The sequence below is a fragment of the Panicum virgatum genome, chromosome 1N (assembly GCF_016808335.1).
Source record: "Panicum virgatum strain AP13 chromosome 1N, P.virgatum_v5, whole genome shotgun sequence".
Classification (NCBI taxonomy): Eukaryota; Viridiplantae; Streptophyta; class Magnoliopsida; order Poales; family Poaceae; genus Panicum; species Panicum virgatum.
The window spans coordinates 64,710,366-64,731,677 of record NC_053145.1 but is presented as its reverse complement, the minus strand read 5'-3'; the positions used below and the strand labels follow the sequence as shown (position 1 = coordinate 64,731,677).

General features: G+C 46.0%; 3 protein-coding genes and 1 pseudogene across 4 annotated transcripts; 3 read left to right on the top strand and 1 right to left on the bottom strand.

Annotated features, from left to right (window-relative positions):
- Nucleotides 1-7: 7 nt before the first annotated feature.
- Nucleotides 8-3,814, top strand: LOC120657485 (alpha/beta hydrolase domain-containing protein 17C-like). Its single transcript, XM_039935803.1, has 5 exons — nucleotides 8-573; nucleotides 1,766-1,802; nucleotides 2,560-2,796; nucleotides 2,893-2,940; nucleotides 3,144-3,814. Exons 1-5 carry the CDS (start codon nucleotides 29-31, stop codon nucleotides 3,402-3,404), a joined length of 1,128 nt encoding a protein of 375 aa, XP_039791737.1. The 5' UTR covers nucleotides 8-28; the 3' UTR covers nucleotides 3,405-3,814.
- Nucleotides 3,815-6,528: 2,714 nt separating this feature from the next.
- On the top strand, nucleotides 6,529-14,181 carry LOC120657482 (annotated as a pseudogene).
- Nucleotides 14,182-14,381: 200 nt separating this feature from the next.
- Nucleotides 14,382-17,177, top strand: LOC120657483 (pentatricopeptide repeat-containing protein At5g27460-like). Its single transcript, XM_039935796.1, has 2 exons — nucleotides 14,382-14,736; nucleotides 15,213-17,177. The coding sequence occupies exons 1-2, from the start codon at nucleotides 14,431-14,433 to the stop codon at nucleotides 16,509-16,511; spliced, it is 1,605 nt and encodes a 534-aa protein (XP_039791730.1). The 5' UTR covers nucleotides 14,382-14,430; the 3' UTR covers nucleotides 16,512-17,177.
- Nucleotides 17,178-17,864: 687 nt separating this feature from the next.
- LOC120657481 (probable CCR4-associated factor 1 homolog 7) lies at nucleotides 17,865-21,054 on the bottom strand. Of its 2 annotated transcripts, XM_039935795.1 has the most exons (3): nucleotides 18,785-21,054; nucleotides 18,581-18,662; nucleotides 17,865-18,378 (listed from the first exon to the last, which is right to left on the bottom strand). In XM_039935795.1, exon 1 carries the CDS (start codon nucleotides 20,911-20,913, stop codon nucleotides 20,047-20,049), a length of 867 nt encoding a protein of 288 aa, XP_039791729.1. In that variant the 5' UTR covers nucleotides 20,914-21,054; the 3' UTR covers nucleotides 17,865-18,378; nucleotides 18,581-18,662; nucleotides 18,785-20,046. The 2 variants fall into 2 exon arrangements, with proteins under 2 accessions (XP_039791729.1, XP_039791727.1); XM_039935793.1 differs by having other exon boundaries at nucleotides 18,581-21,054.
- Nucleotides 21,055-21,312: the final 258 nt, after the last annotated feature.

Below are 21,312 nucleotides of genomic sequence, written 5' to 3'. Positions count from 1 at the left end.
GGAATAAAAGGAAAAAAGGGCTAGAAACATGAGCCTCCTCATCGAGAAGTTCTCCGTTACACCTGTCCACCCGCTTCCTCGTAAGGACGGAGGGAAGAAACGAGACCGCAACTCCGCGCGAGCAAGAGCCACCACCCACCTCACGTTGCGGCCACCACCTCCAGTCCTCCACCCGCCTGGGCACCCCCGGAATAGGCAGCAGCCGCAGCCAGCCGGCCATTGGGGAGGCTCATGCGGCGGGGGCAGGGGGAAGGGTAGAATGGGCAACGTCACGTCGTCGGTGGCGGCGCGGCTGGCCTTCTTCCCTCCGGAGCCGCCGACGTACGGCGTCGAGCCCGCACAGGATGGCGCCGGCGCCGGCGGGCTGCTGCGGATGACGGGGGTGTCGTCGGACGCGGGCGTCGAGGTGCGCGCGCTGCCCACCAGGGCCGGCACGCGCGTCGTCTCGGCCTTCTGGCGCCACCCCTCCGCGCGCCTCACGCTGCTCTACTCCCACGGCAACGCCGCGGACCTCGGGCAGATGCTCGGGCTCTTCCTCGAGCTCCGCGCACACCTCCGCGTCAACATCATGAGGTCAGAGACAGAGAGCCCGCACGCCTCCGTTATCCTCCATCGCTTCTGCTCGTTTCTTCCAAGCATTTTTCCAATATTTTTTTCCGGGAGTGGATGGATTTGTCGAGCTGTTCGTTTTTAGTCGTACGACATGAAATTACACATGTAGATTTATTTTGATCGCTGCTGGACATGTTGATTTAGTTCGGAGGAGGTTTAATTGAATTATCCTCTGTGTTTGCAAGTTATCCAGTTGCTGCTATCATAATTTGGTGGTGGTATTTGGGGCTTTTTAATTGATTTTGAGGAGATCTAATTGTCTGTTGTTAAACAATTGGTTCAATTATATTGAATCATGAGATGTGGCTAAACTGATAGTTTTATTTACTTCTACTTTAATCGTCCTAAATTCAATTCGGCATGAAGTTGATGATTTGCTTCCATTTTACCGAGCAGTTGATGGATTAAATCTAAAACCTCATGTGCTCTGTTTTTTCCTTTCATGAATAGTATGATACCGCCCTTTGTTTTCTGCATGGTAGTCATTTTCTGTAGGGATATCCTTACCACAAAACAACTGCTTGGGAAAGGCATGAGGAATCTGAGGTTAATGTGAAGAAGATCCCATGTCTCATGAACAGTTCCAATTATTGTACTACATCGTTCGTCAGGTCTTGTTCTGTTGCAGATAAATGCTGCACCGTGTCCTGTGGTACCTCGGCTGTTCTTGCCTTCAGCAATTTCAGTTAGTTACCGGACACCACTCTGACACAGCATTAGATGTACCACTACCGAAATACTGCTAACATTGTGCCCCAATTGTGTTGTATATGCGTGAGCCAGGCTCAATTTGTGTCAATTATCTTTGTGACTCTGTAAAAGATTCAAGAGTTGCAGACTCTACAATACTGGCTTTAGCAAAAGAGCACAAGGTCGCTGGTTCTTTTTCTAGCTCATTGCTTCCTCTCAACCAAAGAAAACCGACAAGGAAAGTTTGCATCATGTCCAGGTTTCACAGGCAGTTGGATGTACAAATTTCGAGTGATCTAGTTGATCCCTTACCGTTTGACTTAAGGAACAAATTTGTTGGGATGCTGGCTGACTTTTCTTTGCAACCATAAAACATTTACTGTTATGTTGGTCAGTCCGACATTTTCCATTTGATGTACGGTACATGTGATTAATGCCGTTTTCCTTTTTTTTTTCTTTTCAGCTATGATTACTCGGGCTATGGTGCTTCTACAGGAAAAGTAAGTTCCAAAAAGAGCTGCAATGTGGTTCTCTTGTTGCTTAGATTTGCCGTTAAGGTGTCTTTTTGGATTAGATTGTCATTTCGTCTCATCACTAATTATTTTCTGTTTTAAGATCATGATGTCTCCTGTGTATGACTGTACCACATTATTAGCGATGACTCCTACTATTGACTGTTTGATTGGACTGTTCCCTATCCTTTTAGCGTAATCAATCCCATGTTCTTCAATAGGTGTATGGGCACCTTTTCTCAAAGCTAATAATTATTTTACACTCTATCTTCACTAGCCTCATCCAGGACAGGACTTGCTGGTTAGCCTCTTTCAGTTTTCACCTTCATTATCAATGCTTCCCAAAGAACGTGCCGCCATTGCTTTCTGGTTCTAGATCATGATGGCTCCTTTGTTCTGGTAGCCATACTTTTGCCAAAGTTTTTAAACTAAGGGACCATCAGCTCAATTTATAGGTGATCATGGCTACTCAAGAGCTTGCTCAGACCGTAAACAATAAAGTTGCATGTGTGCTTGTTCCCATAAGTTACACATAGATTTTTTTTGAAAAAAAAAACAGACACCCCACACACTCACAAAAAACATGGGTCTATGAACTAATGAACACTTCAATTTAGAAACGAATAAATGATGGTAGGGTAGGCACGTTCCTGTCTGTGTACCTGTGCCGTTGTGTGCCTAGTTATAGTATCTGTTTTTTTATTTTGGAATACATATTAACTGTGCTCCTTTTGTGGTCTAACAGCCATCAGAGTACAACACATACTATGATATAGAGGCTGTTTATGATTGCTTGAAAAAGGAGTATGGGATAGAAGAAGAGGAATTAATCCTGTATGGGCAATCAGTTGGAAGTGGACCAACATTGCATTTGGCCTCACGTTTGGAAAAGTTAAGAGGGGTTGTCCTTCACAGCGGTATACTCTCTGGCATACGGGTTCTCTATCCAGTGAAAGTCACACTTTGGTTTGATATCTTCAAGGCAAGTCTGGAGCATAATAATTTGATAATTTCCCTTCTGTTCCAGAACAGTGTTTATTTTATCATCCTAATTTGGTTAACTTTTATATGTTTATAGAACATTGACAAAATAAAGCAGGTCGACTGCCCTGTGTTAGTCATACATGTGAGTTCGCTTTTAACCTCGTTTTCATAATCTGAAGTGATCTAAACTTTTTTGCTCCTTTTGAAAACAAGCAATGCATCTTCATATTCTCTGAAAATAAGGAAAATGTGTAACTACAAATATTGTACTAGGCCCCAAGGAAGTAGGTAGTTTTTATTGTTTGTATCTCGACTTGACTTGCTGAAGCAAAACATATATGGCAGGGGACAGCTGATGACATCGTCGACTTCGCCCATGGCAAGCGGCTGTGGGAGCTAGCAAAGGAGAAGTACGAGCCCCTATGGGTGAAAGGCGGGGGTCACTGCAACCTGGAAACTTACCCCGAATACATCAGGCACTTGCGCAAGTTCATAAACGCGATGGAGAAGCTGGCGAAAGATAAAGCACCCAAGGCATCCCAGGTGCCGCCTTCGTCGAGCATGGCCGACGGAAAACACAAGTGCTTGAGATTCGGGAAGAAGTGAGTCGACACTACCGCAGGCTGTCAACTGAACTAACCATGTCGCTGCCTGGTCATGTTCATACATGCAAGCGGAAGCAATGGCAGGAGGGAAGTCATCAGCCAAGTGGCAGGGACTCCTTTATTTCTTGCATTGGTGACTCTGACCATGCACCCCTGGAAATCGCAATGCGGCAACCCTAGCTTGTGATCCGTGTGAGTTGAGGTTATTGTTAGGCAGATGGATCGACCCGTGGCTGCAGCAGTGTGCTGGCTGGAGAGATGCCTTTGTTTTTCTACTGGGCGCCACAAAATTAGCCTGTTCCTAGGTCATGTTTTCTTTTCTTTTCTTTGGTTTTTCCTACTTGTATTGTAGTCATCGTGCGAAAGAATTCGTTCTAATTATTACTTGTTGACTTGAAAGTTTGCAACGAAGTGCACTGTGAGTGTGTGAGGTTTGAACTGACGCGAGGCTTCATCCGTAACATCAGGACTCGGGCTCTCTTGGGCTGGCTCGCCTGGTGGGGATCCATCTCAGGCCCGTTTAGGTGGCGGTGTGTACCGGGCCGGTCAGGCAGCCAAGCTTCATCGGTGGGCCGGGATGAAAGAAGGAAAGAAAGAGCCTTTTTTTCATTTTTATATTAAAAAAACAAAATTTCAAAAATATATGTCGAATAAAAAAAATTTCAAAAATGTATCACCGTGTGCCCAGCCGTGCAAAAACTTAACGCCGTGTGCCCACACTCGAATCTTCGTCCACGCATGTATGTTGCCATCTATGTGGCCGCGGATCTTGCGAACCAGCCGTTGGCGCGCAAACGCGGGAAACCAATCACCTCCAAATGGATACGTGGCCGACCGATCTAGAGTAGGAGTATACTCGAATGGGCCCCACCCTGGTTGAATGCCGCGCATTTATCGCGTCCGAGCAGCCAGCAGCCAACTAGGAGAGCAAAATTAAAACAAGGTCTGGTTTAGTTGCAGGCGTAAAGTTTTTAAAAATAAATTTTTTTATATTTGAAGTACTAAATATAGACTAATTACAAAATTAATTATAGAACTCGTCTGTAAATCGTGAGACGAATCTAATGAACATAATTAATCCATCATTAGAGGTTATTTACTGTAGTATTAATGTAGCAATTTAGCATCTAATTACGGCCTAATTAGGTTCATTAGATTCGTCTCGCGATTTACAGACAAATTGTGCGATGCGTTTTTTATTTCGTCTAGATTTAAATCTCCATGCAGGTGCTGGAAAAAAAATAGAATTTTGAATTACGCAACTAAACAAGGGCCAAGTATTATAACAGACTGCAAGAAGGCTAAGACCATCCCAACCCATAATATCTATAGATAGTGTCTAAAAAAATAGTAAAAAACTACTGATACACACTATCTCCCTAATGCATAGTTTCTATGATAAATTTAAAAAATAATCTCATCCAATTTTCTCTCGTATCTCTCTTTGCCTTACCTTATCACTCTCCTCTCTTTCTTGGTTTTTGTGTAGACATGATGTCTTGTATGAGAAATCATGTCTATCTTTTTCATCATTAACTCTCTTGCCATGTCATCAAATTGCTTATGTGGCAGTATAATTAAAGCTATGGACACCATCCTAGTAGGAGGGTTGTGGATGATCTAAAATGCTAAGGTGGAGGAGAGAAGAGAGAGGAGAAGTGGGACTGCAAGGTTGCAGCCAGTTTCGACAAAAAATTAAGATGTTGTGAGAGAGATAAGTGGGACTTTATATTAATAATGAAAGGTTAACTACTATATGATTGGGCTGAGAGGTAGGCTGCAAGAATCCTTATAGCCAGCAGTTCGCTGAATTATTACCCTTGCTCTTACAAGGGATTGTTTGAATCCAGATATTAAATTTTAGACCATGTCATATAAAAAAGAATCTTATATTTAGAAGTATTAAATGAAGTCTAATTATAAAACCTTAAAGCTAAACTGCGAGACGAATCTAATAAGCTATATTAATCTATAATTAACAAATAGTTACTGTAGCATCACTGTGCCAAATCATAAATTAATTAGCCTTATTAGATTCGTCTCACTAATTAGCATCTATCTGTGCAAAAAGTTTTATAAACAGATTTTATTTAATACTTCTAAATAATAAGATTCTTTTTGATGTATCAGGAGCTAAAAATATGTCTATGAAAACAAATAGAATTTAAGCAAGTTGAATGCTGAGGTGGAGGATAGAAAAAAAACAGACTGTAAGTTTACAGACAGCTTTGACATGAGAATTAAGAAACTTTATAAAAGAGACAATATGCTATATATTAATACCCAATAACTAATTACTATATGAGTTTTGGCCGAAAGGTAAACGGCAAGAATCTTTGCAGCTAACAGCAAGCTAAATTATTATTAGCTAAGCTGTGAGCTATAGCCTACCTGTCGGGAGGCGGCGCAGCATTCGGCACCCGTGATGACGATGCATTTACCCATGCACGATTACGGATACGGGCTGACCACACGCCCGCGTATGTAAACTGTGATCGTCGTGTGCATGCCTCCTGGTGCGTCCCGTGGCATCACGACTACTGTATAGTACTAGTGACTAGTGAGCTCTGGTGCCATCAATGAGGATTTGAGGTTGACGAACAAACACAATTTTACACACACACACACCAAAAAAGTAATAGAAGCAGGAAAAAGGAAACGTAAAGTAAGACAGCGGCTACATGTGCAACTATTTTTTTTGAATTAAATGTGCAACTAATTTCATGGTAGGATTGTAGGAAAACAGCCGGTGATGATGTCAACAATGATGTTTGTGTGTCCTAAACTACGGTTCTCTAGCTTCTTTTGGCATACATGATACATCACATGTTTTTGCTCGTCGCTTTACAGAGATTTTACGTTACAGGATTTGTTCGATGACCCCTGGCTAAAATTAAAGAAAAACACCAGGACAAAGGTTCAGAATGCTTCACTGTTTCACCGTAGCAACGCTAGAGTGAGTGGAGTGCGCGCAGAATGCAGCTCGTGGTACCTCTCGGTTGCGCGCTACATACAGAGGATCACGCCTGTAGTTATCAGTTGTTGCTTGTGGATGGGCGGGGCCCACTTGCTTGCGTTGTTGCCTTGCCACCACCATTTGACCGACCCCATGGGAGGTCCAGGAGGATATGCAAGTATGCTCGTGCCCCCCTCTAGACATTCTTCCCATCCCATCTTCTCCCTCCGACCCTTCCCAACCACTCGAACCAAAATTAATGTTCTTGCGCCTCCTCTTCATCAACTAGCTCGCGGTGAGCAGTGGCGCCGGCCGGAGAGGAACTGGCTGGTGTGATCAGCTTTCTTTGGCGAGAGAGAGAGAGAGAGAGAGAGAGAGAGAGAGAGAGAGAGAGAGAGAGAGAGAGAGAGAGAGAGAGAGAGGCGGCTTGGTTCATCTGCAACAGTCACCATCTCTGCTTTCCCCCCTGCCCGTCTCTTTTGGCCTCCATCCAGCCTCCTCCAACTCCCAATCCCCTTTTGCTTTCCCACATCTTTGCTCCAATAATGATGGGCTGGTGGGTTTGGTCCTGAAGCTGCATCCACACTCTCTCCCTCGTCCAAATCCACCACCAGCTTGCTTTCCATCCTGCGCTTCCCCCCTTTCTTCTTTTCGGCTATAGTTGGGTAGTAGGTTGGTTCTGTTTGCCTCCCCCCCCTTCTTTTCCTTGCTGGGGATTGGGAGGCCTTCAAGCCATCTCCTTCCCTGTCCACATCTCGCTCCTTGTAGGGTGGTGCTGGTTGCTGCTGGTGCTAGCCTCGTGCAATTGGCTCCCCGATTTCTTGATTGGACTAGTTGGTGCCAACGGCAACTTGTCTTGTTGGTCTTCCTTCTTGCTTCAGTTGGTGCTCTGCCGGGAGCACGAACTATAGCGTGTTCTTGCGCCGGGTTTCCTGTGGCATCTAGCAGTTAATTGGTTCAAGTTGGGGGCGGCTCTTCCCCCTTTGGAGTCTGCCATGAGGCCTGAGGAGAGGAATGGCGCGGTGTTGAAGGGTTAGGGTGTTGGCTTCGCCCAGGAACTCTCTCACACTCACGAACACACGATGCCGGCGAGGGAGACGATGAACACAAGAATTTTTGGCGACGAACGCCTGTATTTTGGCCTGTTATTTCACTGGACTTGGCAAAAGAAAACGGTGGAGTACAGAGGCTATTTATCAGCCAGGGAACACACACATAGGAGCCACGAACTCCCAGCCCGGCCATCTCGCCAAGATTCGCACGATCCTACCCTCAACGTCCTGCATGCTCGTTCCGGACGACTCGGCCACCTCCCGTGCTAACCGGCGCCTCCCTCTTCTCCTAACCTCCTCCTAGGATACTGCAGCCTGGACGCAACAACCATGCATCCGTTCTGCCCCAAGACCTGGACTCCGATTGGCACAGCAACTCAACTGCATGGCGCCAACACACACAACACACACACCAGCAACACATCCATGCATGGCGTGTTTATTCCAACAAACTCCCTCTAAACACGACATGTCATTGCCGGAGTTGCCGCAGCTGCCGTCGTCTTCATCGCCACAGCCGCCGCTACGCCCTCCCGACATGACGCGGCCACGAGCCACCTCTGCATGTCCATCTCCGGCGAATGCTGCACGCTTGCTGTCGCCGCCACGGCCGCCACTACGGCCTCCACCCTCGACGCGAACCGAGCACCCGATGGCCTTCATCATCTTCTCCGGCGACACACGCCGTTGTCTCCGGCTCCGGCGACACACGCCGAGCTTCTTCTCCACAAGCAACTTGTGGCCATGGACAGCACCATACGCACTGCAGCCACCATCTTCGTCCTCAGCGACACACGCCGCGCACGAACGCGAACTGGTTGACGCCTCCTCCTAATCAGCGCCATGAGTGCCACACAATTTTTTGCGATGGAGCCAAGTGCCATGACTTGCAGACTGCCGCACGGTCCGGGCGACAAACGCCCTACCCCTGGCGACGAACGCCACGGAGCAGCACACCATCTTCTTTCGGCCCCGGTGCGACGCACACGCCGCTGAGCACATCTTGCCCGGCAAGATCGACACACGATCCGCTGTCGAGCGCCTCCACTGGCGACCACGCACAGACCGACACATGGCCCGGCAATTAACCTCGTCGCTTCGCAACCGGACAACGCCATCACGCCGCCGGCGAACTCCGGCTTGCGCCAGCCGCCGCCATGAACGCCGGCTCGTGCCGGCCACCACCAGCACACCTCCGACGAGGGGAACGGATCTCCTGACGACCTAACCTTGCTCTGATAAGTGATACCAATTGTTGGCTTCGCCCAGGAACTCTCTCACACTCACGAACACACGATGCCGGCGAGGGAGACGATGAACACAAGAATTTTTGGCGACGAACGCCTGTATCTTGGCCTGTTATTTCACTGGACTTGGCAAAAGAAAATGGTGGAGTACAGAGGCTATTTATCAGCCAGGGAACACACACATAGGAGCCACGAACTCCCACAGCCCGGCCATCTCGCCAAGATTCGCACGATCCTACCCTCAACGTCCTGCATGCTCGTTCCGGACGACTCGGCCACCTCCCGTGCTAACCGGCGCCTCCCTCTACTCCTAACCTCCTCCTAGGATACTGCAGCCTGGACGCAACAACCATGCATCCGTTCTGCCCCAAGACCTGGATTCCGATTGGCACAGCAGCTCAACTGCATGGCGCCAACACACACAACACACACACCAGCAACACATTCATGCATGGCGTGTTTATTCCAACATAGGGACCAGTTTCCGGTCGGCATGCGGGTCCTCGCCGTGGACGACGACCCGGTGTGCCTCAAGGTTCTTGAGACCCTCCTGCGCCGCTGTCAGTATCATGGTAAGGATTTGTGCACCTCAGGGCTGTGATTATATTTTGCGGCTGCTATATTTCTGGTTCGGTGGTGTTGGAATTTTTTTTTTAATTTTCCTGAATTTTGCCGAATTGTCTGCACCCAGAACCGGAACCGACGCAATTAAAAAAAAAGATAAAAATGTTGTTGCTACTTTTGTTACAGGTAGATTAAATGTACTTATCATTAAGTTCTTCCTGTACCTACAGAACTATGATACACGGATACTTCGCAAAACTCACGTACCGGTATCAGATACCGTATCGGATACCCGTACTCCACGGATACTCCCGGATACGTATCCCATAAGTATCAGACTATTTAGATATTTTCAAATAATAAAAATAAATCGGATACTCGTGGGATACCTGTGGATACATGTCCGATACCTTCAAATCCTAATAACACCACTCAATCGCTTCGTATAAAGGTCCTCCGTTCAGCTGTGCCACCCTCTCATCCCCACTCGCGCAGCCGCAGGCCCACAGCAGCCTCGCACGGCTCCCTTGCTGTCACCGCCGCTCGGCCACCCGCCCACGCCTCCTCCGGCTCCTTTCCCGCTGCTCATCGCTCCCTTGCCGTCATCGCCGCCCGGCCACCCGCCCGTGCCTCCTCCTGCTCCTTCCCCATCGCTCGTCGCTCCCTTGCTGTCACCTCCGCCCGCCCACCCGTCCGTGCCTCTACTGCTCCAGCGGCTGCGCGGCCTGTCCAGACAGAGGCCCGCACATCTGTTAAAGTACTATTTAGAGTGGTACTGCGCTGCTGGAGCTCGCCGCTGGCGGGCCACCACGGCCGCCGGAGCACGCCTCTGGACGGCCCGCACGGCCGCTAGAGAGGGAGAGGATGAGCCGCGGCCTTCGGAGAGGGAGAGGAGCCGCGGCCGCCGGAGTTGGCCGCTACACAGAGAAAGAGAGAGAGAGAGAGTGCCGGAGGTTGGGAAAGAAGACGACCGACATCCATTCGTGGAACAGACGAACAGGTAAGATAATGTTGGTTCTTTTTTCCTTTGCCCTTCCCTTTTCTAATAATTATAAAACATATGAATATATGAGTTTATGACGCATTATAGTCCCTGGAACTTCTATTTTCTCACATTATAGTTCCTGAAACTTTTATTTATTTTTATTTTTTATATATATTGGCGTATCCCCATATCCTTGTTTTTGGAAAAATGGCGTATCGGAGTATCCCCGTATCGCGTACCGGTATCCGTATCCGCGTATCCGGGCAACATAGTGAACTGTATTGCACTGAATTTATGGCTTCACTATCTCCCCGTAATTGAATGCTGCATTGCTTTGGACTCTAGTACAATTGATTGTTTAACCATGCAATATGTTCAAGATGCTTCTTGCTTTCACGGTTACTCACCTGTAAGAGGACCTGTTCTTTATTTGCAGTGACTCCGACGAATCAGGCTGTCATTGCCCTGAGGATGCTAAGGGAAAACAGGGACTTGTTTGATCTAGTTATCAGTGATGTGCACATGCCAGATATGGACGGCTTTAAGCTTCTGGAGCTTGTGGGGCTTGAAATGGACCTCCCTGTCATAAGTAAGTCCAAAATGCTACTCCCTCCGTTCCAAATCATAAGTCATTCCAAGAATCTTGGAGAGTCAAACTATCTCAAAGTTTGACCAAAATTATAGAGAGGAGCACATAGATTTATGACATTAAATAGGTATACTATGAAAATATAGCTAATAAAGAATATATTGATACTTAATTGGTATCATAAATGTTAATATCTTGCTATATAAATTTGGTCAAACTTGAAAAACTTTGACTCTCCAAGATTCTTGGAATAACTTATAAATTGGAACAAAGGGAGTACTATTTATCTTACTGGTACTCGACTCTCACTGTTCTTGATAGTAATATGCATCTTTTAATTAATGATTTTTCTTTATAGCTGAAAAGCATTGATGGCTTGATGCACAATGTCAAACATTAAGCTTATAATAGAGGAAGGCAAAAATTTGTATGTTAACACACTATCATCCATGCAGTGCTGTCTGTGAATGGTGAGACAAAAACTGTAATGAAGGGGATAACTCATGGTGCCTGTGACTATCTCCTAAAACCTGTTCGGTTGGAAGAGCTTAGGAATATCTGGCAGCATGTTGTTAGGAGGAAATTCAGTAACCGTGAGCATGCTAATGTTGATGGCTATGAGGAGTGCAACAGGCTATCAAATGCAGATTTTGATAATGTGCATGGCCAAACTTGTGGGTCACCTGACCAAAGTGGAAGGCCCAGCAAGAAGAGGAAGGAATACCATAGTGAAAGGAAGATGAAGGCGAGGAGAGTAATAGCCAAGAAAATGATGATTCTTCAGGTCCAAAGAAGCCAAGGGTTGTTTGGTCAGTTGAACTACACCGAAAATTTGTTGCTGCTGTTAACCAGCTGGGAATTGACAGTAAGTACCACTGCCACCTGGCACCTGCTATTCTTTTCTCAACTTTGCTGCTGTTAAGTGTTAAATTCTTTACTATATGGTTCATTCTACAATCTTTTCTGTTGATGCAGAAGCTGTGCCTAAAAGGATACTCGAGCTCATGAATGTTGAGAAACTCACCAGGGAAAATGTTGCAAGTCACCTACAGGCAAGGCATTTATCCACTTTGTTCAATTTAGCAAGTACTAGTAATTCTAAGAATTACCATGTTTAGTTCTGTACTGTGGTTCATCAGTACGTGTAATAAGGAAGCATTGATTTTTTTTGTTCAGAATATGTATGGCTTAAATTTTACTGTTTTCTGGCATTAGGCCCTAAAGGGGAAAATGTTGCAAATGTCAAGGAGCTTTCAGATGAAGAATTGCTAATAAATTGTTTGCCCGGACATTATTATCTCGAAATAAAAAAGTCACTTCACCACAATAATCCAAGACACAGATGTTTTAGGCTTATATGTTACAGTGGGAGCTCATGACAGCAAGTGAATACATTTCTTAAAATTCTGTCTTTTCCTGATCAATCCGAAAAATGCATAAGAAAGGACACATATTTGTGCTCTGTAGCTGTCTTTTTAGTTTATTGTATAACATTTTGATTTCAGACTATATCTTGCATGCATTTTGAAACTGACTCGGCAGACACATTTCTATGCAAAACTAGCCCTCTTATTACTGTGCATATCTTTGCCTAAAAAAATATTACTGTGCATATCAGATGCCAAAAGCTCAAAAGAAACTAAATGGGAGCTGCGCATATATACACGTCTAAACTGTTTGATTTTGTACCATGCAGAAGTACAGACTCTATCTCAAACGGCTAAGTGCTGTGGCATCACATCAAGCTAGCATTGTTGCTGCTTTGGGAAGCAGTGACCCCTTTATGCGCATGGGTGCCTTTGAAGGGCTCCAGAGTTATCAAGGTTTTACCTCTTCGGCAGCTCTGTCATCTCTCAGTACACAGGGGTTGTTAGCTAGAAACAATCCAACATCATTCGGGATTCAAGGGATGGCTGCTTCCAGGCCAATTCAGATTGCAACTGTCAATTCCACAATAAGCCATTCCATTTGTGACACAAACAAATATCAGCTTAGCTTACCAGGTACTAGTAACCGACCAGGAAATTTGTCACAAGGTTTGAAGGCAACTTCAGTTGGGCAGGTCCAGCTGCCACAAAAGTGGATACAAGAAGAAACCCATGACTTATCTACCATCATTTCTGTGAATGGCCTGGTTAATGGTGTGCCTGGCACACTCCGAAGTGTCACAGACAGTCCTTTGCTGCAGCAAGACCTTGTTGAACACAGACATGCCAAAATAGTTATCCAGCCGTCTTCATCTGCAAATTCAGAGCATCTTGAAGGCACCACTGGAGTTTCTTCCAGTCTGATGGATTCTCATATATCCCAACAGAGTGATCTTCTGTTGTCTGCGTTTTCGGCCAGTGCAGTGCCTATGAATGGCTCATTCAGTGGTACTGATGTTGCCAGGTTGGGTGGTACATCCTCGGGGGGCACAAATATTCGTCCCTCCCATGACCTGAGAGTAGCAAGAGACAAAGATGTGGGAGATAGCTCTTTTGGTAGTGTGATACTTTTGCCTCCAGACACTGCACAAAACCAAAAGTACTTGAATTTTGGTGGTGGAAGCAGTGTGAGACACAACACGGATGGAGGGAACGCAGACAGCAGTCTATTGGATGCAAAACTTGCATGGAGTTCTTTGCCAACCTCTCAACCACCATGTACTATTGGAAGTCATCATCCCTTGAGCCAAAGACCGAATAATGGTAGCCTTGGTGTCAAGATGATTGAGCAGACAAGAGGTTCAATAGCTGCTCCACAAACAAAGGTTGACATGTTTATTTCAGGAGATATACTGACACCAAAGAACGCATCGGGTTTAAGCTTTCCTAGGCTTAACAGTGAGCTTAGTTCAAGCAGCTGCAGCTTCGACGGCCTTCTCAATTCCATAATCAAAATGGTAAGGAGGCTTTTTTTTTTGGTTATGCTTCCGATTATTTTGTCTAGCATTCGTCTTCTGAGTTCTGACAAAAGAACCACAAAACTTTTCAGCCATTTCATCTAACAGCAGTCTTTATCCACGTGCAGGAGAAGGATGATGCTTCCTTCAGCGATGATCTGGGATGCGACTTCTACTCCCTGGGTGCTTGCATATGAAAGCCGCCGACACATTCCTGCATCTGTGTACATCTCTCATTGTATGCTGTGTAGCTAGCGTTAATCTTAGGTGAAATGTGGCGGTACGCCCATTTGACTATTTGTTGCGTTCACTGTGCAGCGGTTGCAGTAACTAATTACTACTAGGTTTGTATGTAATCTAGCAGTCGGATGTCTGAAAGATAGTATCGTTGCTAAATCGAGCTAGGGACACTCGTGGCTTTGTAAGTTGCAACCTGGAGCGCTTCGTCCTTACCAGTGGACGCGTAGCGGAGTAATAAGAGATCTGAGCTTTGATTTGAAATTTTTCTTGAAGTTCCTGGCCTGATCCACATCCATCGCGCCTGGACCCGTCCTGATGATTCCTAGCAGACGAATGATCACAATAACAACGTGAGCCTCTGTAATTCCAAGTTTGCAAAAGGGAAAAAACTGAGAGACCTTTAAGAAAACAAGAAAACAAACTAGAGATTTGATGAATAGACAAAGACAAGAGTCAGCTGTTGCCGAACCCAAATACTCCTTGCCTGCCCATGGGCCATGGGCTTGGGCTATGGCCGCTGCTGCCGCGGGCCCCTCGCGGCGCCTCGCCGGCTTCCTCCTCCTCGTCGCCTGCCGCACACCGAACCCTAAACCCCTCTCCTCCTCGGCCAGCTCCGCCCCTCCCACGACCGCCCGGGTCCGCGAGGATAACGACCTCACGCGGCGCCTCCTCCGGCTCCGCTTCCGTCCGCCGCGCGGGGCCGCCGCGGCCGCCGTCGAGAGATGGGCCCGGGAGCGCGGCCACGTCTCGCCGCCGGAGCTCCGTCGCGCAATCGTGCAGCTCCGGGGCACACGCCGCTACGAGCACGCCCTCGAGGTGAGCACTTCTCCTCTAGTTTGGGTGCTCCAGGCTCTGGTGGCGCCAAACTGTTGCTCTATCATTCGAGCTGAGGATGTAATAGCACTGGGAATGAGAGCTCAATAGCACTATTACTGTTCCGTGCACCGTGCTATAGACACTTGGAATCATTTTTGCATCTTGACCTTCGTACTGAAAGAGCACACGTTTGGTTTTGTTTCAGATTATTGCAAAATACAACTATACAATTGATCAATTCGAGCTGTCCCCAATGCTTAATTGCAAAGAATGTTGTATAGATTAACTCGCACTCGATAAGGGTTTGATTGCAACGGAACAAATATTTGTAATGTTACTTTGATCTTTATCAGGACTCCGAAGTTAGGGATACAAGGTTTTTGCTGCTTGGCTGTTCTGTTCATGATATCTTCTGAATGATATGCGGTAGCATAATACGGACTACACTGGCTAAGCAGAGTTACATTGCGCTGCAGGTTTTCTCTTGGATGGACTCCTGCAACTCTCTCGAATTGTCATCATGTGATCATGCAGCAAGACTGGGCTTGATTGCTAAAGCTCACGGTGCTTCTCAAGCTGAGGAATATTACAAGAAACTAAAGAACGCTGCTGCCAAAAGAGCTGCATCATTCCCTCTACTCCACTGCTATGTTTCAGAAAGAAATGTAAAGAAGGCTGAAACCTTTATGTCTGAGTTGCAAAGTTGTGGGCTGCCTGTTGATCCTCACTCATTCAATGAAATGATGAAGCTCTATGTTGCAACCTGTCAGTATGAAAAAGTCCTCGGTGTAATTGACCTCATGAAACACAATAATATTCACAGAAACGTTCTATCCTACAACCTCTGGATGAATGCATGCGCTCAAGTTTCTTGTATTGCCTCAATACAATCAGTGTTCAAGGAGATGGTGAATGATGATATGGTGGAGATTGGTTGGAGCACATACTGCACATTAGCCAACATCTTCATGATGCACGGGCTGACTACTAAAGCGCAAGCTTGCCTTAGGAAAGCAGAAACAAAACTGTCGCCAACAAGGCGCTTAGGATACTCTTTCCTAATGACATGTTATGCGGCTCTGAATGACAGTGATGGAGTTATGAGACTGTGGGAGGCTAGTAAAAGTGTCCCAGGTAGAATCCCCAATGCAAACTACATGACTGCAATGCTGTGTTCAATAAAAGTTGGTGACATCAGCCGGGCTGAGTGGATCTTTGGAAGCTGGGAACCAGAGTGCAAGAAACATGATGTGCGGGTTTCAAATGTTCTTCTTGGTGCTTATGTGAGGAATGGGTGGATTGAAAAAGCTGAGAGGCTCCACCTCCACATGCTAGAGAAAGGAGCACGTCCAAATTACAAGACATGGGAGATATTGCTGGAGGGATACGTTCAGAGTAGGCAGATGGACAAAGCTGTGGATGCCATGAAGAAAGGTTTGTCTTTGTTGAAGAGCTGCCATTGGAGACCTCCACTTGAACTGGTGGAGGCCATTGCAAAGCATTTCGAGGAGCAATGCAGTGCCGATGATGCATATAGATACGCTAAGGTTCTCCGAAGGTTTAACTTGACAAGCTTGCCCCTGTACAAGTCATTGCTTCGAGCATATATCAATGCTGACATTGTGCCGCCGAATATCCTTGAGATGATAGCAAAAGATCAGATTATTATGGATGAAGAAATGGACCGATTGATTTTACTTGCTGGTAAGATAGATATCACATGCAATGGATTGACCTTTACCAGAACAGGCAATCATCAGTCAAATGATAAATAACATTTAATCGACTTGTCAATTAGCGCTGCAAAGTCCAGAACAGAACCTGCAAATAAGATTCCAAAAAAGGTGAGCTCCTGGAGTCCCTGCCCGGTGTTTAACCTGAGTAACTCCATCTCCTTGGGAACCTTAAGATTGTATTTGGAGAATGTGGAGCATGAAGTGACCACCTGAACCGACACCGAAACATGCTTACAACTTCTCAACGATCACCTGAACCTTTGGACTACCAGAGCTTCCTCGAGCCTGAATCTCCATTCCCCAGTCACTTATTTAGTCGTGCAACCAGTTCTGTGATGCAAGAACATGGCTTGCTAACTTATTTCTTACCCCCTCTATCCACAAAAGCTGGGCAGCTGCATGTAATATCTGCGGATAAAATGAATGAGTTGTTCTGGTAGAATTTTCCACAGATCAGGCCCCAGAATCTTGCTCTGACTTCCAGGATGGTTGAGCAAAGTGAATAGCAGATTTGTTGTTCCATTCCCAGAAGTACCTTACAAATTTTTAGAGTTACAGGGCAAATAGATGAGGCAGGGAAGTATAAACGTTTTTACGTAGCATTTGTTTCATTTTTCAGTGATGTCTTTGGAATAAACTTTGATACACAGTTTTGCATAGATTCTATTTATCTGTTATTTCATGCCTTAGTTTGGAGGGTCGAAAGTTGGCACTCCATGCCTTTAGTGATGCATCCAGGTAATTACAGATATACAGGTGAGATTGCGCCAACAACTGAATTTTGTAAAGCCTGGGGAACAATATATTGGGAATGCCACCTTCGGCCCGGTACCGAAGGTCCTCACACGAAGCCCGACCCGGCGGCGATGGAGGGTCGTCGGCTTCGGCGCGTAGCTGATGACCTGCGAAGAGTCGAGAAGCAAATGCGCGTGAAGGTCCCAACAGCCCGAGAGAAGTCCTGAGACAAAGGGCCAAGGACTCGATGTAAATTACTTGTATGCCCATGGATATTCAAGGAATCTAGTCGTTGAAGGGCAAAAAGTATAAATGAGCGAAGGGGTAGTTGAGAGAAGTTCGGAGACAAAGGGGCAGGGACTCGATGTAAATTACTTGTATGCCCATAGATATTCAAGGAATCTAGTTGAAGGGCAAAAAGGTATAAATGAGCGAAGGGTAGTTGAGCCGATGCTTATAAATACCCCATGTAACCACTGTTGATGGAACATTCAATACACATTTATTGTCGTGCTATTACCGTGTTAGGATCCATTTAGTCTTTCCGGAGTCTTCATTTTCTTTCCTGAGGTCTTTCCGGAGTCTTCATTTTCTTTCCTGAGGCTGTTGTGATGCATCTTCGCTCCGTGTAGAGAATTGAAAAAAACACCACACACCCTAGGAGGGGGAGTGACCTTCATTATATAAGCTGTATATGCTTGAGTTACAAGAAACACAATACAAACACATATACAACTCTATATTTCTAACACGAAGGATACCTTCCACCAACACAATCAAAGTTCCTCATAACCTGGTGTGAGGTACATAGGTTTTATGAATCTGGCGCTAATATCAATTTCATATTACATTACATTAATTCAGGGACCACACTGTGCCCTACAAGCTGAGTAATTGCCAAAGAGTGAGAGCGAGAGGAGAGTTGTGAGTCCTGCACCGAGGAATCCATTCCATGCTTTGATGAGGTGAGCTGGTGAAGAGTCTCTGCTCAACGATGGATGTGAGAATGCGGACAGCTTTGAGCTGATTGCAGGAGACTGGCACATTGAAGTTTAGCTGCCTAACCAGTGAACTCTTTGCATAACTTGTCTTGACGGGCATAATAGTATGAACACTCGGAATGCATCCCGCTCAAGAAAAATACATAAGACAGCTACACTGATAGGCATACCTGCAAAACATGGAAGATCACACGATCCAAATATATGTTAGGTAAACTTCTAAGGCTTGAATAATTTACTTTGTAGTTTGTAAGCTCTCTCGATAAGCAGGCAAATGAAAATGGCTAAGGTGAACAATATTAGCCACATCAGAATGTATGGTGATCAGCATAACAAGAAGATGAGGCTAAGCAAAAACTAAAACAATCTAACCTTAAAGCCCACCAACTCCGGCCTGGATGCAGGCTAGTTTAAGCTGAACCTGTTGTCTCCCCAGAAAACGATGTACTGGAATCTGCAACATTTTTGGAACATGAAGAATATTTTCTCCACATGATAAGATCCTCTATTGGAAAACAACTATTTCAATGAGTAAAAGTAAACACATGTATAAAAGTAATAAACATGCTAACAAACCAGGTGAAATCAGAGGGTATGAGGATTCATCTCAACAATCAATCCACAAGAAGGGCCTGTAAAAACCAAAGCAATTGACAGTCTAATATGAAATGAAAAAGAAACAAAGTAGCAGGAATGCATCCAGCAATGAAATTATCCTTAAAGTGATCTAATTATCCAGCCATTAGTAAAAAAAATGAATCAAATGCAGTACACATATCTACTGTCCCAATCCAAGTGAGTTTCTGAAGAACAAGTGAACTTGCATCAGAATCTATAGCTCAGGGCATTTTTATCATGAACCAGAGTATCATGGAGAAACGTGGCCAAGAAGAATATAAACTACTGATGCTTATGTTCTGCACATGGTTTCTTTTTTTTCCTTTTCTTTTTTTTTCTTTTTTTGATAAGGGCTTCTGTACATAGTTTGAAAGATTAGTTCTAAGATAAGAAATATATATAGGGAACATTTCAAACATTTCAAACTCTACAGTTCAAACATTTCAAACTCTACAGTTCCCATAGTACTCATGTAAAGATACATTTACAGAGACAGAAAGTCCAATAGTCAATTGGCGGCACTAGGCGCTAGCGTCATATTTTATGAATAGATTCTACTAGGTCTTAGCAAACAATGGGACAAAATGATGTGTACAAGTGTGATTTTTCCAGGCTGCTATTGGAATACTAAACTATGTGAAAACAGTGTTTGAAAGTAGAAGGCACCTTGCATACAGAATTACTGAAACCAGAAATTTTCAATCAAGATGCATTCATAGGGTCATCAAGTTTACTATATTTTTATAAATGCTTAGAATGTAATATTACACTATCATTATTTTTAAGACTACCAACTTCTCATATAAGGGGTGGTATATTGGCTGGGCCTGGGCCCTTTGGACTGTAAATCCAAACGGAATAGAGCAACATATTGATTATTTTCCCATTCCCATGAGAAAACAAAATTGGACTAATGCGATTGTGGCAATGCAAGTAGAGGCTTAAGTCTCAAAGGTGATCTTTCACTATTTTTCAGTTAGTGTAGTACTATCTTGCTAGGAGAAAAAGGAAAAATGGAGAGCAAAAGCTGAAAGAGAAATAACTATTTCAACAAGCAACTGAAGAACACTACATGGGATTACATCCAAATGAGGTGGAACTGAGTGAGACAGACTTAACCTACAGAATTGGTCTTAATTGAGCCCTCTTGCACACTTGTCACCTTTTCTGTCCTAAATCAATCCATTCACAAAGCTAAAATTCAAATAGAGTACCATCCCTCAATGTGCACTAACACCATTCTCTGCATTGAGCCCATACAGCACGCCTGCGTATTTCTCTGTTGAGCCAGCGAAGAATGAATCCCTGAGCTTCCAGAACGCGCAGGACGTGACCAGGCTATCGGACCCGGCCTGGTGGGACTCCCCCACACGCTCCACGTCGAGCAGTTCAGCGAGCTTGTTCAGCCCGCCGTGCAGGCTGTTGCAGAACTTCATGAGGTGCTTGATGTCGTACACGGTTGGGAAATATATCTTCATGAGTTTGAAGAACCCGGCTTGCGTGTCTGGGAGACTGTTGCAAGTGAGGATCTTGAGCAGGTACCCAAAGTCGTATCCCGCGTGGAAGGTAACCCAGTATACCGAATCGTTGAGCACGACGCCGGAGGACATGAGGAGCTCCGCGAACCGGCGCGCATCGACGCCGCGCTCGGCATTTCGGCGGAAGTCGATGCCGCTGCGACGGAGCAGCTCGATGGAGTCGGATGCGAAGATGTCGCGCGCGCCGTCGAACTCGCGGAAGTTGAACTGCCAGACGCAGCGGCGGCGGCCAGCGCCGAGGGCCGGCAGCTCGCCGCGCGGGCCGGAGAAGGTGAGGCCGAGCTGGATGAGGTGGAGCATGTCGACGTTGGCCTTGAGGGTGGCGTAGTTGTAGTCCGCCGGAGAGCGGAAGGCGCCGACGGGGCGGCAGACAATGCCCGGGAACTCCGTGTCCATCGCGACGAAAGGGAACTCGTCGACGATGTCACGAATCAGGGCGAACTCCTCCTCGAGGTTGTCCGCCCACACCTCCCGGATCTCCACCGACTCGTCGTCGTCGCCGCCGTCGGGCTTGGGGATCACGGCGGCTGGGGGATCTGACATTGCCATGCCAAATCTCCGATCGAATTCTATGGCTTCTAGGGTTTGGTCCGATTGGGGAATGGGTTGGGCGAAAGGCTCGAGAAGGGGGTGCGAAGCCTCTGGAGACAGAGGTGCGTGGGTAGGTGTGGGAGCCAGGAGGCGACGATGCGGCAATACCTCATCACATGTCAACGGCTGAGATTAACATCCACACTAAATGTGCGGTTCTCGACAGTTCTCACTCTTCCTCCCAAATTCAAATTTTACGACCCAGAATATTGAACTGGACAAAATTTTTCGTGACCATGTCATGTCCCGTGGATCCATTACCACCACATTTGCCGGACGCCAGGAGCCTGTTACCGTTGTTGGCCGGCGGACGGCCACTGACCTCATCGTCAAGCACCCAAGACGGTCCTGCCAGTG